The sequence below is a fragment of the Melanerpes formicivorus genome, unplaced genomic scaffold, assembly GCF_026170545.1.
Source record: "Melanerpes formicivorus ecotype bairdi unplaced genomic scaffold, bMelFor1.0.p_v2 SCAF_21, whole genome shotgun sequence".
NCBI classification, from domain to species: domain Eukaryota; kingdom Metazoa; phylum Chordata; class Aves; order Piciformes; family Picidae; genus Melanerpes; species Melanerpes formicivorus.
Window position 1 is genome coordinate 7379249 of NW_027142373.1, and position 18773 is coordinate 7398021.

The 18773-nt window shown below is 61.1% G+C and overlaps 2 protein-coding genes across 4 annotated transcripts; both read left to right on the forward strand.

Annotated features, from left to right (window-relative positions):
• Positions 1-203: 203 nt before the first annotated feature.
• CANT1 (calcium activated nucleotidase 1) lies at positions 204-4273 on the forward strand. 3 transcript variants are annotated; one of them, XM_068151292.1, is made up of 4 exons: positions 204-292; positions 1959-2598; positions 2858-3061; positions 3530-4273. In XM_068151292.1, the coding sequence occupies exons 2-4, from the start codon at positions 1980-1982 to the stop codon at positions 3898-3900; spliced, it is 1194 nt and encodes a 397-aa protein (XP_068007393.1). In that variant the 5' UTR covers positions 204-292; positions 1959-1979; the 3' UTR covers positions 3901-4273. The 3 variants fall into 3 exon arrangements, with proteins under 3 accessions (XP_068007393.1, XP_068007394.1, XP_068007392.1); XM_068151291.1 differs by lacking the exon at positions 204-292 and adding an exon at positions 322-418; XM_068151293.1 differs by lacking the exons at positions 204-292; positions 2858-3061 and adding an exon at positions 312-418.
• A 3294-nt stretch (positions 4274-7567) lies between these two features.
• Positions 7568-18079, forward strand: TIMP2 (TIMP metallopeptidase inhibitor 2). Its single transcript, XM_068151305.1, is given in 6 exon segments — positions 7568-7898; positions 15224-15324; positions 15408-15516; positions 15785-15909; positions 16292-16453; positions 16455-18079. Coding segments are annotated over 6 exon segments (663 nt in total). The 5' UTR covers positions 7568-7771; the 3' UTR covers positions 16494-18079.
• The last annotated feature ends 694 nt before the right edge of the window (positions 18080-18773 follow it).

Here is an 18773-nt window from a genome sequence, read left to right on the forward strand (position 1 = left end):
GCGGACTTCCCCCCCGGTCGGGAGTGGTGGGCTCGGCCCAGTCCGGACGCGGGGCGGGAGGCGGAGTGTGACTGCAGCGCCCAGCAGCACCCCCCCTCGCGGTGCTGCGGCCGGGCCGGCAGCGGGCGCTGGGGCGCGAAGGCTGCAGGGAGCTGTAGTTCCTGCAGCGGCCGCCATGGTTTGGCCGCTGCCGGCCGCCGTGGCAGGGCGCGGAGGCCGCCGGGAGCTGTAGGCGGCGGCTGCTGCGCTCGGTGGCCGGGGAGGCGGGCAGCTGCACTCGGGCGGCGCCGCGGTGAGCGGGGACACCGGGGCGGGGGTCACCGGGGCGGCGCGGCGCGGAGCTGGGGCGGAGTCCTGCGGCCTAAGGCCGAGCCGAACCGAGCCGGGTCTGCAGCATGGGGGTCTCCGCCGGCCTAGGGTAGGAGCACTGTGGGCCCCAAGCACCGTGCTCGGGCGGGAGCGTCGGGGGCCCCGAGGCTGTGCCCTGGGGCGGGAGGTCCCGGGGACACGGAGGCTCTCTGGGCCCTGTATAGGCCGGGTGGTGCTGCCTTCCCGGCAGCTGGGTCGGGGAAGGGGCTCAGTTGTCCCTAAGGGCGTGCCTGGAAGAGCTGCGGGGCTCTGTATCCATGACCGGGGGGGCCCCATGAGCATACCCCGGGGACCAGGGGATCCCACGTCTATGCCCGAGGGGGCCGTGCTTGAGGCAGGTGCTGGAGCCCCACAGCTGCAGTCGGGGCCGGTGTACTGAGTAGGGTCTCGGCGCCCCTGCCGAGGGTGATGCTCGAGGGCCCTGGCAGGGTGGAGGGGTGCTCAGCCCTCCACTGCAGCAGGGTTTCAGAGTGAGCAGCCACCCCTCATGGACTCTTCTGTGCCCTGGCTGTGGCCAGGAGCATGACGGCCTGCCCGGGGCTAGGCCCCCCATGCTCAATGCAGCCTCTGTTTGCACCTCGGGCTGCTGAAAGGCATATTGAGAGCCCAGTGACTCGGCTGCCTGCGGGGAGCACAGCCTGTACCCAGAGCCAGGCCCAGGGCCCCACAACAGCTGGCAACAGGCCCTCTGGGGACAACACTGAGGATCCCCCTGCACTGGCTTGGACTGGGGGTCCTTACCCCGTGCTGCATTGCACCAGGTGAGAGCAGGTGCTGCTGGGGCAGCTTCCACTCCCCAGGGGCTGCTTGGACCCTGCACAAGCTGGAGTGCCTGTCTGCAGGAGCCCAAGGAGGTGCCACGTCCCCTCTGTGGCACAGACGGAAGTGGCAGGGAGGGGAGGCACTGCCGGTGCCCTGGCCCTGCAGGTGGGCACAGCCCCAAGTAGGCTTAAAGTACCCAGATGAATCCTGCCTGGGAAGATGGTTTGTCTGTGAGCAGGCCCGGCAGGGTTGGGGGGCTGCAATGAGTTTAAGGCTGGGCAGACTGGGGGTGTTTGTCCCTTGGACCCGGCACTGCGCTTCCTGCTCAGGCGTTGGCATCCTGGTCGGGCGGAGCTGCCACGTATCTGCTGGTGTCCCTGTGGGGCCTGAGAACAAACTCACCAGCAAGGCCAGTTCTCTGTGGGCTGAGGGAGCTGGGCCAGGCCAGCTGGTGGCTTCAGAGGCAGCAAAAGTCGTCCTCACCATTGAAGGGGACCCATCTTCTTCCTGGGGCTGTGTGGGGACACCCCAAGGCAGGTCCCTGGTCTCAGCTCCCTGCCTGGGCAGGTAAAGGTGCTGAGCAGGGTTCATTCTGGACTGGGAGTGCAGGGAGGGGTTGAGAAGGGGCTACAGGTGGCTCTAGCAGCAGAGCAGCCCCCATGACATGCTGGTTCTTCCCCGTGCAAGGTGATAGCACCTTCTTCTTCTGCAGGAGAGGGGATGGGACCCCTTGCCTCTCCCTCATGACCATGCCCTGCAGGCCCCTGTGCGTAGGGCAACATCAGGCTCTAGCTGTCTGACCTGTTTCCTCCGCTCTTTTCCACCAGGTTCTCCTCGCCTGTAGTCTGATGCCCGTCCCACCCTGCCATGAGTCTATGAGCCCCCTGCGGATCAGCGTGGGTGGTTTGCCTGTGCTTGCGTCCATGACCAAGGGGGCTGACCCCCGCTTCCGACTGCGCTGGAAGGCCATCGTGCTCTCGTCAGCCGTTGTGGGCTTTGTGCTGCTGCTCTTCTGCCTGCACCGCTCCTCTCCTGCCCGGCCCAGCCTGCCCAATCCTCGCCACTGGCAGCTCAGCCTGCCGGCAGGGGACCACTACAATGACACCTACCCACTGTCCCCACCCCAGAGAAACCCCGAGGGCTTGCGCTACCGCATCGGAGTCATCGCGGACCTGGACACGCAGTCCCGCAGCTCTGAGGAGCACACCTGGTTCAGTTACCTGAAGAAAGGCTACCTGGTGCTGTCAGACAGTGGGGACAGCGTGACAGTGGAGTGGGACAAGGAGGAGAGTGTGCTGCAGTCCCATCTGGCTGAGAAGGGCAGGGGCATGGAGCTCTCCGAGCTGGTTGTCTTCAATGGGAAGCTGTATGCAGTGGATGACCGGACAGGAGTGGTCTACCAGATTGAGGGCAACAAGGTGGTGCCATGGGTGATCCTCCCAGATGGGGATGGCACAGTGGGGAAAGGTGAGCTCCTCCATCCTTCTCTGCAGGTGCAGAGCAGGAAAGCCTTTGGCTTTCTGTGACTTGCAGGGATGGGATGTGCCTTTTCTGTAACTATAACCCCAGCCGAGATGTGAGCAATTCCTGCTGGGGTCCAGCTGGCCATGTGCAGGAAGGCTGATCCCAGCACTGGACAGTCTGATATGGCATGCAGGGGAGTGGGGACTGGTCTGATGTCCATGTGCTGGGTGAGCACTGGCTTGTGCTGTTCTCTCCACTGCAGGCTTTAAGGCAGAGTGGCTGGCAGTGAAGGACGAGCACCTCTATGTGGGGGGACTGGGCAAGGAGTGGACCACGACGACAGGGGAGGTGGTGAATGAGAATCCTGAGTGGGTGAAGGTCATTGGCTACAAGGGCAATGTGGACCACGAGAACTGGGTAGCCAACTACAATGCGCTGAGGGCTGCAGCAGGGATTCGACCCCCAGGTACTGAGTGAGGCTCCCTCCTGCCACCCTGTGCTCCACACTCACTGCAGGCTCTGTGGCTGAGGTCTCCCTCCCCATAGGTAGTGGGGCTGGGTGAGATTTAAAGGCTGCTGTAAGCCATAGACCTCCTGCTGTCCTGGCAGAGAGGCCAGAGCCTGCCCTGGCCACTTTTCTCCTCTGTCTGTGCTATAGACAGCTGGTGGGTGGCTCAGCTGGTGCTGTGCCTGGCAGCCAGGTCCCCGGGCAGAGGAAGACTGTGCAGGGTGCCCTTGCCCAGCCCTGGGATTGGGGGGCCTGCTGCATGGGGGCAGTGAGGCAGGAGGAGGAATAAACATTGGCAGCAGTTGCCTGTCTGGGCAGCCTACAACCTCCCCAGCTGTGATGTCTTTTGCAGTGGGTGAGGGTCCCACCCCAGGCTGGCAGGTGCCCCATTTGCCAGGTGCCAGCAGCCTCTGCTCCCTGCTGCAGGTTACCTGATCCACGAGTCGGCTTCCTGGAGCGACACGCTGCAGCGCTGGTTCTTCCTGCCGCGCCGTGCCAGCCACCAGCGCTACGACGAGCAGGCGGACGAGCGGCGAGGCACCAACCTGCTGCTCAGCTCCACGCAGGACTTCGGGGACGTGACGGTGGGGCGGGTGGGCGAGGTGGTGCCCACCCACGGCTTCTCCTCCTTCAAGTTCATCCCCAACACGGACGACCAGATCATCGTGGCGCTGAAGTCGGAAGAGGACGGTGGCAGGGTCGCCACCTACATCATGGCCTTCACACTGGATGGACGCTTCCTCCTGCCCGAGACCAGAATTGGCAGCGTGAAATATGAGGGCATTGAGTTCATTTAACCGAGCGCTGCAGGCGCAGGGGAGGCTGCAGGTTCTGGGCAGGCCCTGCCGGCAGGCTCCCGGCCGGGCACATGCCCCCGGGCTCGGTCGAGGGATGCTGAGCGGCGCTCCCAGCTCTCTAGCCAGCCTTAGCGTCTTCAGTAAAGTGTTGGCCTTGTCATCTTCGAGAATGCCTTGGCTCTGCTGCGGCAGGCGTGGTGCACGCGTTTCGGCAGTGGCACCTGGTGGCAAGGGACTGCCACCACAGGGTGCTGCGAGCCCCGGGCCAGGAGATGGACGGCAAAGTCCCCATGTGCGGCTCCCCAGGCAGGCCTTGTGCTGTAGTCGTCACCTAATTGTGCTGTAGTCGTTCCTAATTGTGACAGAAACCCTCTGCAGTGAGTCCGTGGCTCTGGGGACATCTAGGCTCTGGGTTTGCAGCTGAGGAGAAGTCTAAGCCCAAACTCTGTTGGTCTGCCTTGTGTCCTTCCATGCCATTGCTCCCTGGGTGCAGAAGGGTCTCTGGCTGAAGCACTGGGCCCATCCCAGTACCTGAGGAAGCAGGTCAGATCTGGACTCTGGAGCCCAACCACACTGTCAGCCTGTCCTCAGGCCACCCCTCATGACAACTTCCAATCTCTATCCCCAGCACCTCACTGGGAATGTACTGGAGACATGGAGACAAGCATCCCTATGGGAAGGAACATCCTTGAGAGCATGGTTGGCCAGATCCTGCCCCATTCTCTTGACCCTCTTGAGGTCACATCAGGCTGTCACAGCCAGGGCAGACAAGCTGTTGTAGCTGCAGGGCATTTCATCAGGCTTTTTCCCCAGAAGCCACTTTTTCTTCCCTTTTCCTGTAAGCTGAGTGAGGTGGCAGCCAAAGTGACAGGTGGCCCTGGGCATTGCTTTCTGGGGAAAGTCTCACTGGAAGGGAACTGAGTCAGTGTCCCTCTGCCCCTGTCACCAAGGGGAACAGAGCTGTCACCACACAAGTGGTAGCGCTGTGACTGAAGGGGCCAACAGCCATGGATGTGTACAGTGTGGACACAGCCCTGCACCTGGCCCCACACGATTCCTAGCTCACACCCCAGGCAGGTACCTTGTTTGCTGGCCATGTGTCTTCTCCCAGCCTTGGCTGTGCACAGCTCAGGCCCAGGAGGCGCCCCTAGACCCAGGTCTCAGAGGAGCCAGGACCTGGACAGGAGCTGGCAGGTAGCACAGCCATGCCTGCACCGAGGGCTGCTGTGCTCAGCACAAGAGGGAGAGCCAGAAGAACCAGCAGAGGTTCCTGGGGCCAGCAACAGCTGGGAAGCATTCACAGCAGCCCTGGGCAGGGAGCCCTCTCCAAGCTTGCCAGCAGTGTTGTGAAATCGTGGCAGCAGCCTGTGGCCCCCCAGGAGGAACTTGCACATGTCTCAGGAGCTAGAAGTGCAAAACATGGGCATCTGCAGGCCCCAGGGCCTCCTTCCCACCCCAGTAACCACAAGGTCTGCAGCTCCTGGCCTGGCCCACACTCTCCTGGTTCGGCTGAGCCCCTGCTCCAGTTCACAGGGTAGCACAACAGCCTCCTCCCCTTCAGCACAGTGAGGGGCTGGGGCTGGTGTTTGGCTCTGTAGGGTGTCCCTGGTTTGGCAGGGGAGAGCTGCAGGTGCAGGGCAGCTGGTGGGGAATGAGCTGATTGTGGTCCCAGGATTCTCTGCAACATCCCAGAGCCAGGCTGCAGTCCAGGGACCTCCAGGGATGGGTCCAGTGTGGGGCAAGCTCACCATGGGGGCTGGCCATGCTCAGGGTATGGAAGGAGCCTGTTAATGCAGCTGCTGGGTTGCAGTGGGGTGGGAGGATTCACAGTGCTGGGAGCTGGTAGCACAAGGGCCCAGCCAGGCTGCCCCCTCATCCCCCCCCCCCCCCCAATCTCTGTTTACACTGTTCAGCATCCCCTTGAGCTGCGAGAGCAGTGCCTACAGGGCTGGACACGTGTTTTTGTTTAGCCCAGACAGTGACTCGTGCTGGCTGCAAGTGGCCACACTCATCTCCTCTGCGGGCAGCTCTGCCCCGGGCACCAACCTGTCCCCACTGCTGTGGGCAGAGCTGGCCTTGGTCCCTGCACGTGGCCTCCAGGACCATGCAGCACCCAGCCCAGGGCACCCAGGCTGTGTCCCTAGTCCACACAGGGTGCCAGCTGGCCACGGGCCACATCAGTCACTCTGCCTTCACTTGTGCTTCGCTTGGCACAGCCTCTCCTGGCCTTGCTTGCCCTCCTGGATTGGGGCTGGCAGCTCCACAGCACCTGTCTTGGCCCCAGGGCTGTCTTGGTGGCTGTCCCTGCTGTGGGGCCCATTCTTGACCCTGGGCTCAGGCTGACAGGGAGCTCTGCACCCCACTGGGAAGTGGGGCCTCCCATACCTTGTCCCCCTGCAGCCCAAGATCACCCCACCAGCTGCCCAGCCAGCCCACACTGGTCCTTTTCATAGCAATCTGACTGGACCCCATCTTACTTCTCCTTGTGCAGGAAAACACTGGGGGCCTGGGAGGCTGCAAGGACCCAAGGCAGCACTGTGGTGTGGCCAGCAAGACCATTGGCCACTGTCCTGTCACAAACAGGACTAGGCTACAGCATCCCTAGACCTGTGGTGCCCTCAGAGCAGCACAAGCACCCAGTAGTAGCCAGAGCCAGCAGGACTCCTGGTGACTGTTCCCAAAGCATCTGCAAAGCCTGTACCCTGTAGGAACCTGGAGCCCCATCCCCAGATTTTATCCAACATCCCAGCATTGATGCAGTCACCTCCCACGGGTTCCCTGCAGGCTCAAGCAGGGATTAGCCAGGGTTTGGCTGCCCACATTTCTGCTGTTTCTTCTCATCCAGGAGGACAAGCAGTTCTTGATGCCTCCCTCAAACGTGAGTAGCCACAGCAGGGCATCTCTGTGGCAGAAGGCTGGCTCAGGAGCGGGTTTTGTGGCCACAGTGTTGGCTGTCCCTGCCAATGTGTGCCTGCAGTGCCCAGCTCAGCTGTGCTCAGAAGCTCTATCCCTGCCCAGAGGCAGAACTGGGCTCCTTGCCTGCTTTGCCAGGATGAAGGCACCGCTGGAGGGATGGAGTGTGCTCATGCAGCCAGCTGGGCATTGTAGTACTGATGTGGTGGGACTGGCAGCACCCTGACACTCTTTATAACAAGGCCAAGGTGGGATTTTTGGTGATGCACTCCAGGGCTGACAGCCACTGACCAAGGGGAAGAAGCCAAGGATCTGTGGGCATGTCACAGCGGTGCAGAACTCCCGGGTGAGTGCAGAAGGGATGAGATGAACTGGAGAAGCTGGACAGGGAGGAAATGCCTGGGCATAAACATAATCGCAGCCCTCCCCTCCTCCCCTCCTCCCGCCCTTCCCTGCTCCCCGTGGCGAGGGCCAGCCGCCGGGGCTGCGGGCTGGGGCCGAGTCCTGCGCGCTCTCGCCACCTTCCCCTGCCCGGCCCCAGTGGGGAGAAGGGGCGGCAGGACCTGGGGCCGGGGATGGCGAGGCCAGCGGACAGTCAGGCTGCGCGGGGCAGGGCCCGGGGCGGGGGCGGCCGGTGCCCGCGGCGGGGGCCGGGCCGGGCCGGGGGAGGCGATCGCGGCGCGGAGCCGCATCCTGCGGAGGGGCGGGAGCAGCCGGGCTGGCCCCGCGCCATGCAGAGGAGGAGCAGCAAATCCCCGGAGCACGTTAAAAAGCGAGGCTGAGCGGCAGCCGGGGAAGGAAGAAAACACCTCCATAGAAGGCAGCGGAGGAACGGCCGCAGCAGCTCGCAGGGGCCGCGGCTGCCGGCCCCAAACTTTCCGCCGGCGGCTCGGCCGCGCCCGGCGGTGGATGCGGCTTTTTGGGCCGGGTCGCTAAAGCTGCAGCCCCCCGCAGCAAGATGCTCGCCGCGCTGCCCAGCCTGCTGGCCTGGCTGGCCGTGCTGCTGCTCGGCAGGGCCCGCCCGGCCGACGCCTGCAGCTGCTCGCCCATCCACCCGCAACAGGCCTTCTGCAACGCGGACGTAGGTGAGCGCCGCCCGCCGCCCTCGCGCTTTGTCCCCGCCGCGGGGCCCCGCAGCCCCGGCAGCAGCCCCGGCCGCAGCCCCGGCCCGGCCCGCGAGAACTTCCCGGCGGGGGAAGGGGCGGAAAGTTGGCGCGGAGCGGGCGGGCTCGACGGGCGGGCAGGGAGCGGGGCAGAGCCCGCCCGGGGCCCCGGCACCTGCCCGCACACCCGTGCGGATGTCCCGGTCGGCCCGGGGGTGTGACGGCGGGAGTAGATGCGCAGCCGGGCGCGGTCCGTCCGTACGGGGTGTGTCTGTCTCTCCTCGCCGTCTCGGGGCAGAGGAACCCTCGGGGCCATGCTCAGCATCGCTCCGGCCGATGCTCAGAGCCCACGGGGCCGGCCCGGGCTCCCGCTGCGCGGCCCCGGTGACACGGGTGAGACCGGCCTCTTCCAACTTTGATTAGACCGCGGTGGTACGTGGCAGCGGGGGGAGCTGCCGGCCTTGGGGAGGGCTCAGGGCCCTCTCAGCGCTGCCGTCTCTCGCACGGTACCGGCCTGAGCACGGAGGCAGCCCCAGTCCCGAAGAGCGGCCGCATCGGGCTCGGTCACCTCCCGTCTGCTCCTTATTTCCAGGCATTTCCTCTCCCCCGTCCCACTTTGTTCGGCTTGGATGCTGCTGAAAGGGAGGGCTTGGCAGAGCCGGGATCTAGATTCCTCTTTCTATGAATAATGCCCTTATTAAATTTTAACATATTAAACAAACAGGCCAGCCCCGGTTCCCGACGCTCCCCTTTCCCGGGGCTGTTCCCAGGCTCAGCTGGAGAGGTAACATTCCCAAACACTTAGGCAGCCCCAACCTCTGGATGGCCCTGCCCTGTGGCTCACTCGTGAGCCAGGATGCTGCTGATGGATTTCCAGACTCCCTTCACCCCTTCCAGACCTTGCTCCCAGTGTTTCTCTGTTGTAAGGCCAACTCCCACCATGTCTGGCTGCTGCCCCATGTGCCCAGCTCTGCCCAGCCTTGCTGCTTGGCACGGCATGCTGCAAATCATTTTGAGGACAGGGAGGTTCCTAGACAAAATGGAGCACTGAATTTTTGGGGCTGCTGCCTGAGCTGGTGTCACTGGGCTGCAGGATGCCCTGTGCTTGCTCCAGGAGTGGGTCTGTGCTTCCCATCACACTCCTGATGGAATCAGCTTTCCAGACTACTCATGACTCAGTGGCTGTCCTGGTGTGCTGGTTCAGCCATGACTCAGCTGCTGAGTCACCATCTGTCTCGGCATCTCTGGCTGGTTCAGCTGGCCCCTGGGTAGGTGCAGCATGGCTGGCCAGCAGTCTGCAGGTCAGGCTGTCCCACTGCCCTCAGCAGGTGCCTGTCTTGCAGGCACCCAGAGCTCATCCTGCCAAGGCAACCTCCTCCTGGCCTGTGCTGCCCACAGTGCTGGCACCTTCTGGCTCCCAGCTAGAGTACCCTGTGCCACTCATCTGGACCAGTCTTGCCTTGTGTGAGCTCAGGTGGAGACTGTGCTGGGCTTGGGGGAGTGAGGTTCATCCCAGATATGGTCCTCAGCTTTCTCTTCCCATGCAACATGGATCCATCTCCTGCAGCACATGGTCCCTGGCCCTTTTGCTGCTTCTTGTCTTCCCCCAGATACTCTCTGGAGCTGGGAGGCTTCTCAGTGAGCTCCTTGCCACAGGCATGGAGATCCCAGAGAGAGCTGGAGGCATGGAGTGCTGCCAGGACCTTCCTCAGCAGCTGCAGATGGAGCAGCTCATGTCCAGACTGGGTCCTTGGTGAGATGTGGTAGTGGCTGATTCCTTGCAGAGCCTGGTGCATCCAGGACTGCTGATAATTATTCTCTCAGGCTCAGCCCTCAGTAAAGGGGAGCTGGGTGAGTACAGTGCAGGGTCCTGGCCCTGGGACTGAGATCTTCACTCTGTAGCATGAGGAGTGCCTCCCATATCCATCTGTGCCTCCCCACAGCCCCTCTGCCTTTTCTTGTGCCCTTGCAGCCAGCTCTCCCCTGCAGCAGGGACAGAGCAACCAAAGCCCAGGGTTGCATTTCCAGATGGCACAGGGGGAGGTGGATGCGACTCAGCCTTGGATGTGAGGTGCCAGAGGAGCTGGGAGTTGTGTCACTGAAGCTGGTGACTTGGAACAAGTGACCTGGCTTGCCTGTTCTTATGCTTCCTGGGCAGCAGTCTTCGGCAGGGCCCAAGGGCTCAAGGTTGCCCATCTGCCATTCCTCACTGTCCTTGTGCCCAGGCAACAGAGGCTGGCAGCTGCTCTGTGTTGCTCTGCCAGGGTTGCTCTGCTGCCAGGTGGGGCCACGGCCAGGCTGGGGGCTGCAGCAGAAGACCTGGCTTGTGCCTGGTCCCCTCTGGAGCAGTGTGGAGGTGTGGGAGGTGAGGGAGGTGGTGCTCATCCCTTCTGGGCATAGCTGTGAGTTTGGCTTTGAGTGGCAGCACCAGCTCCAGGAGGGGTAAATGGGTCAGTGGACAGTGGGGGCTTGGTGTGCCACCTGGGACAGGGAGCAAGTCAGGTGTGTCCCTTGGCAGCATTGTGCCAATCTGAGTTGTTCCAGTGCTTGGTTCCTTGGGATGGGGTGTAGGCAGCATGGAGGCAGGGGAGGGAAAAGTAGGGGCTGCTGGCATCTGGCAGGAACTAGGCAGAGCTGATTTGGAGGGAGCCCTGCTGAGAGCTGCCAGGGGGAGCACGGCTGCCCAGTGGGCTCTGCCAAGCCCAGGTGGGGCACAGAGCTGCCGATGCCTGGTGCCGGCGGCCGGAATCCCTCCCGAGCAGAGGGGCTGTGGGCTGACTGCTGGGGCCGCTGCTGATTGGGCTCCGTGCCGCGCCCGTCAGCCGGCCGGGATGACGCACACGGACATGGCAGCGGGGAACCCGCGCAGGCCGGCAGCCCAGCAGGGTCTGAGTCCCCATGGGCACCGCTGGGCGGGCCCCCAGAGCGAGGTGAGCCCCGCTGCGCTGTGGGGCCGCTGTGCTCAGCTCTGCCTCCCTCCAGCCTCCACATCCCCATACCATAGGGATGGGCATCCGGGCTGGCAGAGCTGGGTGGGCAGTACTGTCACTGGCAGCCATCCCCTTTGCTCAGCCGGCTGCCAGCAGCCCCAGAGAAGAGACCTTTGTGCCCTGGCCACTCAGCCTGGAAGTGCCTCCCATGGTCTGTGGGCACCAGCACTTCCCAGGCAGCTGCAGGCAGGTGCTGGTGGGGCTGTGCTGTGGTATCTGAGGTGGGATGGTGGAGGAAGGGACAGCGATTTGGCACATCCCTGGCCAGTCCCAGGCTGAGACTCCTTGTGCTGCCCCCCATCCTTGGGGTGCACACAGGCAGGCAGAGCGCATTCCAGCACCTCCCCCAAGCTGGGATGGGCGATTGCAGGATCCACCCTCGCTGCAGCTTCCTGTCTTGGCAGGTCTCACCAGGGCAGTTCAGCCCTTCCAATCTCCCTTTTCTCCTTCCCCAGAATTTGGAGCTCCCACATCTCCCTGCAGGGTCTCACAGCATCTCCCCAGTGGCTGCTCATGGAGGTTCCTGCTGCAATGGCAACTGGAACACCCTGCTCAGCAGGCAGAAATACTGGGTGCTGCCCCTGAACTGGGGCAGCTGCAGGAAGGAGAGCGTCCCACTGGATGGCAAGCCCAGAGGGATGTCACGATGGGTTTATGGCATTGGGTGACTCTGCCTCCATGTTTGCTCCTGGAGCTGCACCACAGCCCCAGTCTGTCCCAGTTGGATGCTCATTGCCTAGCTAGGCAGAGCAGGGCAGTGCCCCAGCGTGGAACCCTTCTTTATAGCACTGCTGCCTGACGTGTTGGGGGGATTGCTCTATTGCAGGATGTTCTGGGCATCTCCATGTGCTTAGTATGGGAAGTCACCACTTCCTACCAGCTCCTCATGGACCCTCACTCATCTGCAGCTGGAGAGGAGATGTTCCTCTCCCTGCCTACCCTTGTGCTCATTCCTGTATCCCACCATGGGCAGCAAGGAGTGGTGTTTGGAGGCAGCTGGCAGTCATGGTCCATGCCAAGGCAGCTACAGCAAGGTATGGGGCAGGTTATTGGAAATGCTTGGAACTGGCCTCAGCTCTGAGGCCCCCCAAGGCAGCAGGTTTGGGGGGCAGCCCCCTCAGTGGGCAGAGTTTATAGAGCTGCACAGGCCTTGGCTGCCAGCACAGCCCTGCTCATGCAGCAGCTTTGGAGGTACAGGCCAGCGCAGGTGTTTCTCCCAGTGCTGGGGCAGGAAGAAGCCAGCTGGCAGCTTTGGCATGGGGGAGAATTCAACAACCCAGATGGGCACCTGGTGCACCAACCCTAGTGCAGAGGGCAGTGAGGAGACCCACTGTCTCACAGGGCTCTGCTCCAGAGGGATCCAAGGTCCTCACTGTAGGGTAGCCACAGCTTGCAGCCCAGGGGTTGTCACCAGTGGGGCTCCCAGCAGTTGCCCCATGGTGCATCCTCTTGCCATGGCTTGTCTTGCCTGGGGAAGGATCCTTTCCAGCATTGCCCTGATTAGATTTGGTAATCAAGTTCTGTCATCCTGCTGGTGCCATGCACACTGGGAGCTAGGGGAGCTCAGCTCAGCTTCATGTTATGTCTTGTGGCCATCCAGGTCAATGGCAGGAGTGGTGGGTGACACAGCCACCCTTGGGCATTGGCATGTGTCAGGGGATCCAACTGTCAGTCTCTGAGTGTGCAAGGTGTTCTTCCATCCCTTGTTCCTGTCTCTTCATCCCCGAGGTCTCAGCTGGGCTCTTCTCTGGGGCTCGCCCTCCCCGGGGCTCTGGTTGCTGGCTGGCGTGGAGCAGCTTGGCTGTGCTGCTGGGGTCTTGGCGGGGAAAGCGCAGCGCAGCCATCCCCTCCACAAAGCCGCACTGTTCAGAACAAATCCGCCTAGAATTGGGCTGCATTTTTGTCAAGTGATTCATCAGCACGTGAATGGAAAAGGCTGGAGCCCACTGAACCAGTAACCATTCCCCCACGCCTGCAGCCACAGGGCTGGAGCCGGCGCATGGCTTTCCAGCCTGGCTGCACCCAAGTTACGCCAAAGCGAAGGGCCTGGCACGTGGGAGGATGCAGCAGCCACTGGGCTGGGCAGCGGTGACCCAGGCATGTTGCTGTCAGAGGAGTGGGCACAGGTGCTGGCAGCAGGCAGGGGTCAAGGCTGCTCGTGCCAAGCAGAGTCCTCCAGCTTGGGTCAGGGACAGGGGTCTGCACCCAGTGCCCAGTGATGAGGCTGGGAATTCCTACATGGCTGAGGTGCTGCCTGTGCTGCCAGTGTGCTGGGGCAGCCTGGCCCAGCTCCAAGGCAGGGTGGCATGGCTTGGAAAGCCCTTGGTGCAGCCCTGGTACAGGTGAGTATTGCATCCACATACCCTGCACTGAGTTTGTGTACATTGACCAGGAGCAGCTGTTTTGGGGAGTCTTTTCCCAGGGCCCTACTCATGCTGGTGGCCACCATCTCCTTCCTGGAGTAAACTCAATTGACACTTCCCAGTTACTCACATGAGGCTGTGCCACTCTGACCTTCAGCTTAAATAGCCCATCTGTGTGCCTGCATGCCCCATGGTATTTATAGAGCATGGTCAGATTCCCTCTCCTTGCTGTGCCAGTCAAGTTCAGCTGTGCCAGGCTGGTGTCCCTGTATGTCCCTGTCTGCTCCCACCCCAGCACCTCTTGATGGGTGACTTGAGCTGGATCCCCAGCTTGGCTGGCACTTGTGCTCCTGCTGCCCCAGCCAAAGTGTGGCTCCCTGTTCCCTACCCCCACAACATGCCCAAAAAACAAAGGGTTGGCAGAGCACTGGGATGCCCCTGAGGGACGAGATACGACTACACCCCTAGCAGCAGAGCAAGGAGCCCTGCAAGCTCTTGGTCTGCAGTCAGAATTCCTCCTCAACTGTGAGGGTGCTGAGCAGGAACTGCAGCTTTGGGGCTACCACTGTGCTGCCAGCGTCCCTAGGGCTGACTGGGAGTTTGCAAGTTGCAGGTCTTGGTGCAGGGACCCAGGCCTTGCACAGCACAGCACCAAACCAGCCATCATGTCCCGAGCTGGTGAGTAAGGGTGAGCTGGCTGCGAGCTGGCTGCCTGCTGCCTGCCTGCCCCGGGTGCCTGCTGGGTCACTGCCACGTGCCGAACACTCACATGCCAGTTTGTGTGTCCCTAGGCTATGCTGGCAGCATGACCACAGGGACCCTCCTACAGCAAAGCTGGCCTCATGTCACTGTCCCTGAGCTCCAGAGTGCCACAGCCTCAACATCCCTGGGGCACCTGACCTTGTGCCTTAGCACTGACCATTGGGACCACCCTGGGGCTGTGCAGAGCCCAAAGGGCCTTTGCCTTCAGCCAGGCTGCTCAGGGCTGCTGCTGGGAGCTCGCTGCCTCCCCTCACCTGGCCATGTTTTCTCACTGCCCCAGTCCTCAGCATCCCTGGGTTATTTTTGCAGGTAGTAAGGGCAGGAAGTGACATTCCACAGCCCCCTGCTCCGAGCAGATGTCATTTCTGCACCTGCATGGCAGTAGCTGAGCTCTGGCAAGGAGTCAGCAGCCAGAGCATCACCCCATGGCAGCTAGGACCCCCTCCATCATGGGATGGGGACCCTGTGCTCCAGCTATGGGTTACAAAGGCAGCCTGGTCTTGGGACTGCTCCACCAGAGTGGAGGTGCAGAGGGGCTGACAGGGGCCTCGTGGGACTGAGGATGCTGGCACAAGCTGCCTGTGCTTGCACTTGGTGGGCAGCACTAGGACCTGTGCTGTCTGTGGCAAGTGGACAGGATGGATTCTAGCCACCTCCCTCTGCACCCAAAGGTGACCTCCAAATAGCTCCCTCTGCCCTTTTCTCCTCCAGCCTGGCCAGGCCACACAGGCATTTGGCTGGGACTCTTGCCAGACACTGGATTAATTAGTGACAGTGGGACAAATACTCCAGTGCTCTCAAGATGCTGCTGGCAGGTTTTAGCTGTACCTGTGCCATCTGGGTGACAGGCACCAGCCTGGACAGGGTCAGCCTGCACCCACAAATCCAGCACTGGCCAAGGGTAACTGGTCCTGCATGGCTGGCAGTGGTGGGACCAGGCGATCCTGGGGTGACCTTTCCTTATCCCCCACGAGGGTGCTGCTGCAACACTGCTTGTCACCGTGCTGCAGGAGGCAGGTTCCTGTCCTTTTGGGCACAGCGTGTGACAGCCAGCTCTGCTGGCAGCTGGGTGCCTGTGGGGAGGACAGTGAGGTTCCCTGCGGGCAGCCAGCCCCTGTGAGGGAGCTGAGTGGGACCAACCCATCCCTCTAGCTCCTGAGCACCCCTGGTGATTTACCACTTCTTGTTGCAGTGATCCGAGCAAAAGCTGTCTCGGCGAAAGAGGTGGATTCAGGGAATGACATATACGGGAACCCCATCAAACGAATCCAGTATGAAATCAAGCAGATCAAGGTAATGGGGCACAGCAGGGCAGGAGGCTGGCAGGAACGGGGCAGCCTCCATGCCAGCTGCTCACTCCTGCTCCTTCTCCCCAGATGTTTAAAGGCCCTGACCAGGACATAGAATTCATCTACACGGCTCCATCCACCGCCGTGTGCGGCCGGCTGCTGGACACCGGCGGGAAGAAGGAGTATCTCATTGCAGGTGGGTGGCTGTGAGGGAGGGCTCTTGGCAGGGGATGCTGGCTCTGCTGCCTCACCTGTCTCCCAAATTGCCTGTGATGTGTGCTTGCTCCTCTGTCTGTGTCTTGTGGCAGCCCAGGGCTGTGGCAGGGGCAGCTGGGGACAAGCCTCTGCTCCCTGAGGACAGTACATGGATGGTGGAGCTGGACTGATCCCCAGGCACCTCAAGTCAGTGTTGGGTCCTGGGGCACTGGAGTGGACTCTGAGTGGTCTCTCTTGCCTCTTCCCAGGCAAGTCTGAGGGCAATGGGAAGATGCATATCACACTCTGTGACTTGGTCTCCACCTGGGACTCACTGAGCCCAACCCAGAAGAAGAGCCTAAACCAGCGGTACCAGATGGGCTGCGAGTGCAAGGTGAGTGGATAGGCTGCCCATGTCGGTGGGGTCTGCAGCTCCAAGGCAGGCATGGGCTCCACAGTGAGATGCTCTTACTTGTCCTTTGAGGCTGATGCTGTGCAGGGTGCACACCATGCAGCTAGGGATGTGGGATGGGTATCTGAGCCCTGGGACCCATACCCAGGGGTTCCATCGCTCCCCTCTCATCAGGGTCACATCCCTACCATATACTGCATGGAGGGGCAGCCTGGCACCCCCTCACTCCAGAGCTGAAGGGATGGGTGAAGCAGAGCCACAAAGGCAGGAGAAGGCAGCCCTGCTCTGTGCTGCTTCCTCCTGCCCCACTTCCACTGCAGTGTGCCCATCTCGGGGGTGCTCAAGGGTGGTCTCTTATGTGCAGATCTCGCGCTGCCTCTCCATCCCCTGCTTCGTCTCCTCCTCGGACGAGTGTCTCTGGACAGACTGGGCCATGGAGAAGAACAACGTGGATGGGCGGCAGGCGAAGCACTATGCCTGCATCAAGAGGAGCGATGGCTCGTGCGCCTGGTACCGTGGCATGGCCCCCCCCCAAGCAAGAGTTTCTCGACATCGAGGACCCCTAAGCCAAACGAGCGCATTCCAGTAGCCAGTAGAAAAAAAGACAAAAAAGAAAAAAAAAAGGAAAAAAAAAAGAGGGGAAAAAGGAAAAAAAAAAAAAAAGCCCAAACCTGGGAGATGTTAGACTGGGTCCACACTGGTATCAGTTCCTAGAGACAGCATGAAAATCCGCTCAGCTGTGGCGGGGGGAGGGTCCCCTGGGCTGTGGTGGCTGCTGTGCGTGGCAAGCTGTGGCTCTGTGGCAGGGCTGAGCGGGGCATGGGGAGGTGCCGCTGTGGGAGCTGCAGCCCCTCCCAGCTGCATTCAGCCCTGGCAGCTGTGAAAGGGTAGAACCCTTGGGAGTGGTGGGAGCTGCCCCATCTACATAGCAGGTCTACCAGTGCCCTCACCATGGGGGACCTACCCCAGCAGTTCTTGCCATGCAGTTCTCCCCCCTGCAGTGTCCTTGCCCCCCCCCCCCCCCCCACTCCACTGCCTGTCCCTCCCTTTGGGGGTGCAGGAAGGGTACACTCTACAGGCAGGGGCTCTAGGGGGCTTTACTATGTGGCAGAGCCTCTGGCCATGTGTGAGGGGCTATGGAACTTTTACAGGGCTGGGCCGCTTCTGCATCTGAAAAGCCAGAAGGGGGTACATTAGCATGCATGCTCCTGGGCACTGCTACCCCTCTTGCCACACACTCCTCTTCCCGTGGGGACACAGAGGTGAGTGCAGGGTTCACCACTATTCCCAGCATCACAGTGAGGTCTATTTTAGCTTCACTCTCCTGCATAGGTGGGGAGCTGCTGCCAGACCCTGCTGCAGCCGTTGCCAATGGACAGGCCCAAATCGATCCCCCCACCCTTGCAGGCGGGCAGCAGGGTTAGGCAGGAAGCTCCCCCTCAGCTGGGCACAAGCACTATGAGCTCTGGCAGTTCAGGCAAAGGATGTTCTTCATTGCCTTGTGCATGTGTTGGATGAGCTGTGCCATGGCCTTTGGCACTGCTGCAGTGTTTTGGCCAGGTGCACTCTCTCCTCTGTGGCAGCAGGGATAGAGCCTGGCATCTGGCTGGGCACAGGTGGCAGAATAGCCACAAGAGCACTCATTCCCTTCAGTGAACCCTCCACACACCTCAGGCCCCACTTTCTCTGAGCCATTCCCACATCGCAGCGGCACTGGTGCGTGCCATGGAGCTGCCCATCCACGATGCAGGCCCTGGCACACGTGCCCATCGCGCCCCCCCCCCCCCCCCCGCCTTCCCGCAGCTTTGGGAGTGTGCCAGGAAATCATCCCCCCACAGCCCTGCTCCGGGGGCGTTTTCATGCTGTGTGTTCCTGGAAGGTTCAAGGAGTCCTACTGGACCGGTCTGGGCAATTTCAACATATTAAAGAGAAAAATTCAGAAGAAAGGGAAAAAAAAAAAAGAAAAAGAAAAAGAAAAAAACAACAACAAAACAAACAACAACAAAAAAAAGGAAAGAAACCCAACCTCTAATCAATGCCATATACGGCTCCCGTTCGCTTACTGTATGGTTATATCATATGTGCCGTTTGCTCCTGTCTCTGCTGGTAGTCTGTCTCTGAGTTCAATATTGCCACTTGTTTTGCCACCGGCTCTATGTCCCTGTGCTCTAATTTCTGTCTCTCCTCGTCAGGTGCTGGAGTTGCACCGGTTCGGGGTGGGTGTGGGAGGGTGGGTTTGCACTGGGGGCTCCAGGGCAGGGGAAGAGCAGCAGCAGGGGATGCTGATCCAGCGTGGGTGGTGCTTCCCCGGTTCATAGAATGGCTTGAGGATCTCTAAGGTCCCTTTCAATTCTAGTTCCAACCCCCCTGCCAATGGCAGGGATACCTTCCACTAGGCCAGGTTGTTCAAAGTCTTATCCAGGCTGGTCTTAATCACTTTCAGGGATGAGGCATCCACAGCTTCTGTGGGCAATCTGTTCCAGTGTCTCACCAGCCTCATAGTAAAAGACTTCTTCCTAATGTCCAATATAAATCTACCTGTTCTAGTTTATCAATGGACACTTATAAACAGTCCCTGTCCATCTTCCCTGTAGTTCCCCTTCAGGTACTGCTCTAAGGTCTCCCTAAAGCTTTGTCCAAGCTGAAACAGACCAAATTCCCTCGATCTGTCCTTCTAGGGGAGGTGCTTTAGCCCTCTGATCATGTTCGTGGCCCTCTCCCAACAGATCCATGTCCTTCTTGTGCTGGGGGCTCCAGAGCTGGACACATTACTCAAGGCAGGGGTCTTGTAAGAGTAAAGTAGAGGGGCAGAGTCACCTCCCTTGATCTGCTGGGCACATTTCTTT